The following is an 11,743-nucleotide window of genomic DNA, read 5'->3' on the forward strand; positions in this document are numbered from 1 at the left end:
CCCTGCAGGCCCGGCGCGGCCCACCGCTCCGGGTTCCAGCGGCGGCAGCTCGTCCGCACCTCCCCTGCCTTCGCCTGGACGTTCGGGGCCCCTGCCTCCCCCGCCCAGTGAGAGACCCCCGCCCCCAGTGAGGGACCCGCCGGGCCGATCAGGTATGGCGAGGCGTGGGGTGGGTGGTCTCCCCGAAACCCAGCCTGCACACCTCACTCCTGGTCTCCCCGAAACCCAGCCTGCACACGTCACTCCTGATAGGGGCTGAACGGAGTCCAGCTGAAGGCCTGATTGCATCTTGGCCGCGTGCAAACCCGAGGGAAGCGGGGCTGATAGCTGTTCTCTGTCCGTGTTTTAGAGATGAGGAGACTGTGGAAGCAAGAAAGTGAGAGGATCACAAACTAGTTAATACCGAAGAGGCTAGAACTCTTCTTTCATCTCACCACTCTGCAACCGGCCTCCCTGAAGTGGTTTCAGGTGTCCTAATTGGGGAGCTACTTTCCCGTCTCCTGCAGGAGGGCCCGTTATTCCAACAAGAAGGGCAGTTATTTAAGAGGGAATGAACTCCTGCACTTCTCTCTTTTTAGCTGTCAAACTTTCCGGCCGCTTCCCTGCACAGTAAAGACAAATGTTAGAGCCCGTTTGGCTCTTGGCTCACATCTCCGGCGCACAGAGCACTGGGAGAATCAGATAGAGGCATAAGCCTTCGCTTGACAGAAATGCTCATAAGCACAAACTCGAGCTACGCACGGTAGTTCATGGGCTGGAGGACCTGCTGGAGCACACCTGTGGCCCCTGCCTAGGGCTGAGAAACCTGAGTCTGAGGGAGTCGCTTTCAGAGTATGAAATGACGTGTGAGGATTACCAGCATCATACTCTCTCTGCTAATTATAATAGGTGCTTTTTTGTTTTGCATCAGTTATTGATGGAATCAGGGGAACTATCTACTTTTAAAATTTAACCTTACACAGGGAAGATGTTTGGAAATGGGGCATTTTTTTTCTCTCCGCAAAGTTAACGGACCTTTGACCTTGTGACCTCGGGAACCTAATAAACACCATTTTTTAAACCAGTGGCCCCAAACTTGACCATATACTGCAATCACCTGGGGAGCTTTAAAAAGCATGATGCCTGGGCCCCTTCCCCGGGGCTTCTGGTTTTGTTGGTCTGGGTTGCAGACGGGGCATCAGGATACTGGGATTGCAATGTCCCAGTGACTGTAATGTGCAGGAAAGTTTGAAAACCACTCCTTCAAACCGCCCTGCCACGGAGAGTCCACTCCAAACATACAAAGTCACTAATCCGTTCAATCCAGTCCCTAGACATTGTGGCATCTCATTAAGTAGTCTGCAGTGAATTAACAAGAACAGGTAGTCAGATGAATGAAACACAGTGTCTTCTTTTTATCCAAAAGCTATGGATTTCCCCCCAAAGTGGTTGAGAAGCTGATTGCATGGCTCTACCAAATAAATGAATCAACAGATTAAATCTCCCCCAAAATAGGGCAGTCACATATAATTGTAACATTTATTGTTCCTTTCAATTACATAAGTCAGACCTGTTTATTATAGAAAATTAAAATCATCTATAATCCTACCACCACCACCATCTAAAAATAATCATAGCAGTTTTTAAAAATTCTTTCAGCCTTTTAAAATATATATATACATGTTTATAAAATTAGTATCATACTACGTATATTGTTTAGTATTAATTTGCTTTTTATTTAACAATATTTCATTAACATTTCCTGATATGATACAATCTGACTTTTAATGACTGCATAATATTAAATCCTACAAAATACCTTGATTATTTAATCCCTCACTTGGTCATATAGCCATCTCCAGATTTTTGCTGTTGCAGATAATGCAGGAATATATTCTTGTAACCAAATATTTGTGCACATCTCTATGTATTTCCTTGGAATGAATTTCTAGAAATGGAATGTCTAGGACTCCGTGGTTGGCAAACTGCGGCTCGAGAGCTACATGTGGCTCTTTGGCCCCTTGAGTGTGGCTCTTCCACAGAATACCACGTGCGGGCGCGCACGTACAGTGCAATTGAAACTTGGTGGTCCATGCGCAGAAGTCGGTATTTTGTGGAAGAGCCACACTCAAGGGGCCAACGAGCCGCATGTGGCTCGAGAGCCGCAGTTTGCCGACCACTGGCTCTAGGTCAATGGGTGTGCACAGTAAACTATGGATTTCATAGGTACTGCCAAATTGGCCTCTAGGCCACATACATCCCCACAAGGAACATATGCAAGATCATCAAGGGCCACCTGGATTTTGAGAGGTGGCTTAGCTTCCTTGTTAGGAGAATAGGCTTTCGAATTTGACGGATTTGTAGTCAAATCCTGGTTCTTCTCATTAGCCTCCTGACTTGGTCTTTTTAACTTTCAACACCTCATCTGCTGTCTCTGCCTTTCAGGGCTGTTATAAAATTCAAATGAGATTAAGTGAATATAGTGGTTATTTCCCAACATAAATGACCATTTTTGTTATTATGCTGCCAATGGGAATAGAAATGTTTCCTATTATGCTTGCCTGGGGTGAGAGACCGACCAGGGCAGGGCTTGCCTCCTGCCTTCATCAAGTGTCTGAGCCAAGACTTCAGGCAGGGATGTCTGCGATGGACGAGTCGTTCCTTTGTAGGTCCTCTGACCGGATTCTGAATATGCAGTTAATAAGAGATACTTATATTTATAGCACTAAGATGTGTTTTACATAAAACGTCAGCATCGGACAAGTGGAGCACACTGCTGAAGATCAGGAGTTACTAAGGTCATTTTGGTTTACAGGAAATGCTTAAGTTCTTCTTTTTGTTAATTTTACTCACGACCCAAACAGCCTCTGCACTTGGAGGATGGAAGAGGCAAGATAGGTTCCTTTTTATTATCAAAAAGAATTTTCTGTGTTATTTTTCTAGGAACTTAAAGTTTTCTAATTCTACCATACCACTGCATTTTTAAAAAATAGTTTCAAATACTTTTGTAGTGCTTTTTATTTGTTTTTTGACTAAGTATTCCTGGCAACAGCACTGTGGGAAAGGTAACTATTTGGTGCTCTTTGTAAATAGGAAATCAAGCTCCGTAGGCAAGCAGCCTGCTCAGGGTCAGGGTCCTGCACCAGCATTTCTAGCCATGCACACTGATGAGCTGTTTGTCAGTCCCTGAGTTAATCGCCCCCCGAAAGAGGAAGAACCAAGAAGGAACTTCTATTCTCAGGATGACTAACATTGGGTTTCCTGACCCACTTCTGTCTGGAAAGAGATTGTGTGCCCGTGGAATTAGCAATAATACTGTGCATTAAAGAACTTAACCCATCTGAAGATCTAAAATAACTTCATAGCTATCTTATTCTTCATTTAAAATCCTCTTTTAATACAGCATTTATTTAATAAGTATCATGTTGCAGTAATTAGTTCAAGGGCTACTTAAAATATTAAAATGTGTTTTAAGTATGTATATAATCGTCTGTATAAACAGATTATCACCTGTTGTCAACTGTATCATCTCCAATCTCAATACTCACAGCCAAAACAGCCATAGCTGTCAATATGCACTCATTCCACATCTGTGTATACATATGTGCATTTCTGAGTTTATATGTGCCTACTCCTTGCTTGGCTAAATCTCCTAGGAAGTGTCCACCATTCCTCCATGTTCTCTAGTAAAGGGCCTGTATCCATCAGGCACACAATAACTGCACCTTGGTGATGGAGAATGTAAGGTATGGCCCTAAATGTTGGTTTTTCTTTTACTCCAGGCCCTCTCCCACCTCCTCCTCCAATAAACAGAAATGGCAGCACATCTCGGGCCCTGCCTGCCACCCCGCAGTTGCCGTCCAGAGGAGTAGACAGTCCCAGGAGTGGGCCCCGGCCCCCCCCTCCTCCAGACAGGCCTGGTGCTGGGGTTCCTCCCCCACCTCCACCATCAACATCAATTAGAAACGGCTTCCAAGACTCTTCATGTGAAGGTGAGGTGTGGTCCCAGCTTCTTGGAATCCTACAAGCTGTAGAGCAGCAGCTGAATGGGAGATTTGTATTTGGGTGTGTGTTTGCATTAATATTTCTTGTTTGCATGACCCTCATTGTCATCACGCTACACTGCTCTAACCCAGCGATTTTCAACCTTTTTCATCCCATGACACACATAAACTAATTACTAAAATTCTGAGGCACAGCAAAAAACGTCTTTTTTGCCAATCTGACAAGAAAAATAGGTTTAATTGTGATTCATTCACACTCGATGACTATTATTGTGTTGGCTGTTGTCATTTTTTAATTTGACAATCTAAGGGAAAAGAGGTCAGTGCCCCTGACTAAATAGTCAGGTATTGCATGTTTTAAAAATTCTTGTGGCACAGCAGTTGAAAATCACTATTCTAACCATTTTAGGGCCCACCATGATTTCAAATCAAAAATAGTGATCCCTCTCCACTTTCCGAAAAGTCAGGTCATTTTCGCTCTTCCTTGTTTGAGTCATATTTAACTTTCCAGCGATACCAGAATTCTGAAAAGAACCATTTGTAAATTAGCTTTTTACCTCCCTTTCTAAACAGTTTGCTGTAGGGAAGAGGCCCAATGACCTGAGGTATAAGCAGCTTCCCTCTTCCTCTGTTCAGAGGGTCCCAGGCATTCCTCCCACTGGTGGGAGGACTTGTTAAGAGAGGTGTCCCAAGCCTTGGCCCCCAGCTCCTGAGCATCGCTCTACTTAAAATCCCTTGGATCTCGCTTTGGTTTGATTGGCAGACCCATATATTTTATTCATGTGCGATGTCAGTGACATTTCTAGTACTTCCAGCTTTTCTCTAAACTTCTGGACGTAAGACTAGAAGCAATCTCTTCAGTTCTATTTCATCCTGTGCTTTACATGACATGTTTTCAGGGCAGATTGCCTGTTCTGAAGGCACTGTTTGTTTCTCTCCCTCAGATGAGTGGGAAAGCAGATTCAACTTCCATCCGATTTCTGACTTGCCACCTCCAGAGCCATATGTGCCAACAACCAAAAGTTATCCCAGTAAATTGGCAAGAAGTGAAAGCCGGAGTGAGTATTTCTGCAAGGGCTTTTGGTGGCTTCCTACTCTAATTGAGAAAACTCTGGTTTATATACAATTGCGGGGTGCATAGAAAATCCAGGCCTATTGCCTGGAGTGGGAGACTTCAGAGAAATCACTTCCGGGTTTGATGCCGTCTAAATTCTGGTAAACTCCCCTTCTGCACATGATGGGAAAATGGAGATAATCCAGAATGCATATGAGAAACAATTATTTTAATGTGTCATCACAAGCCCCAAACACTGTTGGGTTGCTAGTAGATCAAATTGTATTATTTTGCTTGTTTAGACAATTGCCCCTCATTTTGATCTTCCTAAGATGGCACAAATAGAACCATCTTCTTTCTATTCCTATTAGTTTTGATACAAGCAAAATGTCTTAATTATAACAAAAACTTACTGAAATGGCCTTGATCTTTTTAAATATATTATAATTATAGCTTTATAGAGTATTACATGAAAAATTTAAGTGTACCCATAATCTCTCCACATATTTTCATTTACCAGGTTCTCATCAATTTTTATCCATCTAATAATTCTGATTAATTTATATGGTTGTAGTTAGAGAGTGAAGTTTTTGGTAGTGGGGTAGACACTTCCCTATTTTATCACATGGTTTTTATGATACAAGTTTCCATCAAGTCCGCATATAATAATTTAGTTTACCATTATTGGATACTTAGGTTGCTTCTGTTTTGTTTGGGGTTTTTTTTGCTAATATATGTAATACTACCATAAGAAGTGACTCACTTTTCCACTATTGGGGGGAAATGTGAACAAGAAGAGGAAACAGAAAACTAAAATTTTACAACAAATGTATAGAACTGAAAAAGAATTAGCGTAAAATATACATATATCACTGATGAGACTCAGACCTGTGACAGGCTTAGCTTCAGAACCAAACTCCCAAAGCAGAAATGTGTGGAGAAAAAGTATCTGAACATGTCAGATAACAGTCACAATGTCCCTAAAATGTTCACACACACACACACACCCCTTGCCCTCACTCCCTGGCTGAGCTCCTTACACATACTCAGAGCCTGCTGACTCTTAGCACAGAGTTCTTAATATTTAGTTGATTCCCAGCCTTAGAGCAGATTAGTATCAACTGAAGTTAAGGTTGGTTAGAAGCAAAATCACTGACTTCAGGGAGAAGTGATAGGTGGCAAAGGAGGAGATAGGGACACAGAATTGTGCTATATATTAGAGCACAGGACAACACTAGATGTCTCTGTTGGATTATCAAAGATAGGTCAAATTGTGCTTTGTGCCTGTGCTAAAGAATTCAAAGAATTAGAAAATATTTTAGGAAAATTTTCATGAACAAATAGAAGTAAACAGAATATTGCTGCTTAAAAGGAGAAGTTTAATTCCTGGGGAAAATCATTTATGTGGAATACTGCATTCCTAGATGATGCCTAGTAAAAGAGGTGTAGTTATAATAAAAATTATCATACAAGAGTTGGTGGTTGAAATTTTGGTTAAAAATTGATTCTTCACATGGGACAAATTTCTTTGAGCTCTGCGTGTTTATATATGCATGTTTGTAGTGTGTGTGTGCAGTGTGTGTGTTTATGTTGTAAGAGGGGCTTCTATCTGGTAAGAGTAGAGCCTGCTTTTCTTCCCTCTTGGGCACTAATAAATGAATTCACTTTAAGGAGTTGTTCACATAGACTCTAAATATGTTAATACACACACATACAGGTGGGCAAAAGTAGGTTACTATGGTAAAAGACATGTAGGTTATGGTTATTAGAATTGCTTTAGTAAATCAAAAGAATGTCTCAGTGGCACAGTGCACTTACTTTGCCTACGTGTGTGTGTGTGTGTGTGTGTGTGTGTGTGTGTTTTAACTTACCTTTATGTTGAAAGTATTACAGATTACATATATTAAGTCAGTTACAGAACCATCTTCCCCAGCCCCTCTAGATTTTTTATTTAATAGCTGATCACATTCCCTTCCCCATCCTCCTGTCTTTAAGACTTTATGAAATTTGAAGATGGGAACTATGTCCTGCTCACTGTTGTATCTTCCTGGAGTGGCACAGAGCCTGAAACATTGTAGACACTTAAAAATATTTCTTAAATTGGTGGATTAATTTCCACTGCTCCCCCAAACCTCTTTTTGTAGATTTACTTTAAATTTCTAGCATTGTGCATTTTAATATTTTTATACTGATAAAGAATCATCTCTCTAAAAAACACATAAAGTACTATCAAATGGTTTTATTCTGCTCCTGCTACCTTGGCCTCCAGGCCCACAGCCTGGGAGGGCACCCAGACGGCCCTGAGCAGTGCCACCTAGTTCAAGCTCTGCACAAGGCCAGCCCTTGTTTTGCTAACCCTGTGGTATAGCAGTTGACAGTCAAGGCCCCATGACAGATGGCTGGTGTGAAACCAGATGTCCTTCCTCAGATGCCTGCCCAAGAAAAGACTTGGTTGGGATAGTAAGAGGAACAAGCAAGACAGTGGGATGCCACTGTTTTCCTCTGACTCCTGTCCTTGCTCAGAGACTTGGTTCTATCACAGAAATCCCTAACAGGGCTACTAGGATCATTGTTGAGATGCCTGCTGAGGAATCTGCTGGTGCCAGCTCACCTGAGTCTCAGAGCAGTGGCCTCAGCAGGCACACTCAATTGCCATGTGCCCCTGGTAGACATGCTTAAGCATCTGAGCACCTGGCCCTATGCCTAACAACAGTAAGATCCTTAGACAAATGTGTGTGGGACAAATGAACTTCAAATATTGTAAATGGCTGAAACCTGGATAGCTTACAAATATGCATAGAATGCAGTGTATCAATAATTACATGTGTAAAGAGTAATGACTTTGAAAGATGTTCAAAATGACTATATATGACCTAATTTTTGGAAGACAAAAAGGAACTGTTCATATATAGAAAATATATAAATAATGTTGTTATCTCTGGGTGGTGCAAACATGGGTGAATCTTTTTGCTTTGTTTTTACTTATCTATTTTTTCTAAACCTATAATAAATGCATACTACGTTTGTGATAAGAAGCAATTTTTTAAATTTTCTTAACTTTATGCAAGTACTCGGTAGCCAGTGGTGGGTCATCCTTAGTAATGTTTGTTCAGATCCTTACTTGCTTCTTCCCATCCCCTCTCACTTCTCATCCACCTGTGCCAGTTATTTCCATCCCTGGTTAGGGTGTATGGTTGTGAATACCTTTGCACACATCCTTGAATTTCTACAGTGAGAACATAAGCTTTCTAACCAAAATTTATATTTTGTCTGTTTTTTCATCAAGGTGGATCCAACCGAAGAGAAAGGGGTGCCCCACCCCTTCCTCCCATCCCAAGGTGATCCTAGCCTGCTCTTCTCCACCCGAGTCCAAGAGCTACTTCTGTTGTTGCTATCAAGAGTTGCACACCCTCCTCCCCTTGTCTTCCTTGTCCCTTTCATACTGGGAGTAGGGAAGAAGGGAGGGTGATGTGGGGATATGTGTGTGGGGGGTGGGAATCCAATGAATGCACCTAGATTTTTATTCTGTGTATATCCTCAAAGCTATTGCTTGCTTCAGCTACAGCCCACCAGTGCTGACTGCTTGGGTTCAACTAGCTTTTATGGCAAGTAGGCAGAGATGAACTGTGTCCCAGCTTTCAACCAACCAGATTCAAACATTCACTGCATGTTTGCTACAGATAACGTTAAAGTCCCTGAGAGCTGCTTGCTTCCATGCCATTTTTGCGTGCTTGGCCTCCTGTCTGTTTCCATGAACCACAGACCACCTACACAAGTTGCTGAGCAAGGGTGCACATGACATTTTTGCAGTTATAGATTATGATCTTTGGCAGCCTGAGGTAGGCTCTAGGACAGACTGTCCAATAGAAATATAGTGTGAGCCACATATACAATTTAAATATTTCCAGTAGCCACAATAAAAAAAGGAAAAGAAATAGGTGAAATTAATTTTAATATATTTTTATCCAAAATATCATTTTTACCTGCAATTAAAATAACAATTATTAATGAGATATTTTACATTATTTTTTTGTACTAATGCTTCAAAATCTGGTTTTGTGTTTTACACTTAAAGCACATCCCTATCTGGACTAGTCACAGTTCAAGGACTCTGACCACATATGGCAGTGGCTACCATATTGGACAATGCAGGTCTAAAAGACAGAGGCTAGCACAAATACCTCCTGTTTAAAAAAAAAATGCACAATGATGTTTAGCAATTCAAGAGGTCACTAAAAATAAGGTTAGGACCCAACACCTTGCCTGGCAGACAGCTTGACCTTAGATTGTGCTCCCTTATTTTCCTTCTTCCCTTAGTATCTGTGTACAAGTGTTGCTTCACAGTCCCAAGGTCAGAAATTACTCTAATAGGGTTTACAGTTACGTGGAATAAAGCCATTGCAAGGAAACTGAAATCCTGTTGGGCTTCTGGGCTCAGAACCAGCTGGCTGGAGATCACCTGTCAGCTGGACTTCTGCCTTGCCCATTGGAAGAGGCCGCCCAGCTTGCTCCTCAGGCCGGGAGGTTTGTAGGCTTAGTAGTGGGGGCGGGGAGGGGGTAGTCAGGGAAAGGTAGCAAATCAGAAACTCAGAAGAAGGGATCAGATTTGGGTGGATGAGCAAACTCTAAAAATCTAAATCTGATGCTTATGGGGTTGAGAGAAAGAGATTGCTACTGGAAATGAGAGGGAATTTGCTTTGAAACTATCCAAATGCAGCTATGCAAATACAGCTCCCGAAGGGACCTTAGGGAAGAGCCAGCCTTGCCTTTTTTTGTATGATTTTGTTTACAGACTTTACTGGGATTTTTAATCTAGCTACAGAGTTAGGGAAAAAATGTCCATTTAGTTATTTTATAACAGTTGATTATGTTTGAAATTACCATTACTTGTTTTTCAAAAGCACATGGTCACAAATGTATATGTATATCTACCTAAAGTTTGTATCATGGTTTCAGTGTATTGTTCATCTGTGACTGAGAGATGCTAACAAGAAATCAATCCAAAGAAAATTTTGAAAGAAGCATTCCTATTTATAGAAGAAATAACTGTTTCATTTATATAAAAGCAAAAGAACTTAGAGTTCTATTAAATGGGATGTCTAAGTAATTATGATGTTGCCCATTTGAATATACTGTATTTTTATAACTTTTCTTGCCAAAGTCCTGGGCTTAGTACATTAGAGAACTTGGGTCCCTCCCTCCTCTACCTTTCATTTGTCTTTCAGGCACTTGGGGTCCTTTACCCAAAGAATCAAGAAATATAAAGGTATAACAAGCTTGGCAAAGTATTTCCTCCCCCCAAAAATGGTATTGCTCATATTTTGGTAATATAGCAGCATCGTTTTATTTGGGATTCTTTGATCAGGTATCATTCTTGAATCTATAGTTGATTAAAACTCCTATGAGAAAGCCTAATGACCCACTTCAGAAAAGAGGCCTTGCTAGCAAATATGGCAGAGGAAAGTGTGACCCAAAGAAAGGGGGTCTAGATTTTGTACAGGGAAGTACGAATAGCCAATTTCCTTGTATATCTCAACTTTGCAGGTACCATCCTAAAGTCTGAAACAGGGTCACAACTCAAAGTTACTATTCACCCAGGAGGGAGATGTTTTAGAATGTGTTTTTTTAAGTGAATGTTTCATGAATACACTTACATTCTTGCTTTGAAAGTTAGCAACCTAATTGCATCCAAAACTTTGAATAAGTTCTATGCTAAAATTTTCAACTATGGTAAATCACAAAAATGAATAATTTTCTTCCCTGAAATCAGAGCTTACATGTGTTTTTCCATAAAATTTCCAGGTAATGTATTCAAGATGCAATACAGTATTTTAACATTCACATATCATTTTATATTGAAATGTATTACAGTATTAAAATTCAGTGTTCGGTATTTATTTCACTATGCATTTTATTTAGTAAAAGCCTAGAAAGTGTTTAATCCAATGGTGCCTTACTTTGTGATTGGAAAAAAATCAACTTTTTATGTCTAAGTAGCGGGTTATTTGCATATTTGTAACAAACAGTTAGGCCTTTATATTTTAACTTGTAATACCAATTGTGTTATCTTAGTAACAGATATGGGATGGGATAATTGTTAAAGTGCCCCAAATTTTTGGTATGAAATTAATTTTCCCCTGTTTATAGTCAGGGACTGTAAAGAAAGAAAAAAACATTTTTCATACCACTGCACTATGTAAACAAACACATTTTGGTATCTAAGTCATGGGGATAGTTTAAATGGGACAGAGTCTATCCAAGACATCTGTGTCTTTGTAAGTTAGCCATCAAATAAATAAAAGCAGAATGATATGAGTGTCAACTGGTGGTTTTTATTTAAGTATTGTCTATGTAAATGTAAACAAAAAAGCAAGTGTCTGTTTTCTGTTTTATACTCTGGTAAAGAAAGACATTCTCAAAAAAAAGAAGAAGAAGAAGAAGAAAAGGTCTCTATAAGTAAGTAAATATTCATCGAATCCACTTTCTAATACCTTGTTTTTCCTGAGAACCTGTCTCTTCATCAAAATCTTTTGTCTTTATTTGAGGCAGATGCTTCTACTCTGTGGTAAAGTGGATGGTAGAAGCAATGGAAGATGAAATTACAAAGACTAGCATTGACATTGATAAACATAGGAAAGGCCTTCCCTCAGAAGACAGGACCAGATTTGGGTGGATGGCCAAAACTCTAAAATTCTAAATCTGATGC

The 11,743-nt window shown here is 40.5% G+C and overlaps 1 protein-coding gene across 1 annotated transcript in view; it reads left to right on the plus strand.

The window, feature by feature from the left end:
• WIPF1 (WAS/WASL interacting protein family member 1) overlaps positions 1-11,349 on the plus strand; it is a 37,183-nt gene extending 25,834 nt beyond the window's left edge. The window contains 4 exon segments of the mRNA XM_014467941.2: positions 113-152; positions 3,762-3,971; positions 4,928-5,041; positions 8,324-11,349. Of these exon segments, the coding sequence (XP_014323427.1) occupies positions 113-152; positions 3,762-3,971; positions 4,928-5,041; positions 8,324-8,379 (420 nt within the window). The 3' untranslated portion in view covers positions 8,380-11,349.
• Positions 11,350-11,743: the final 394 nt, after the last annotated feature.

Source organism: Myotis lucifugus, unplaced genomic scaffold, assembly GCF_000147115.1.
Source record: "Myotis lucifugus unplaced genomic scaffold, Myoluc2.0 scaffold_5, whole genome shotgun sequence".
Lineage (NCBI taxonomy): Eukaryota > Metazoa > Chordata > Mammalia > Chiroptera > Vespertilionidae > Myotis > Myotis lucifugus.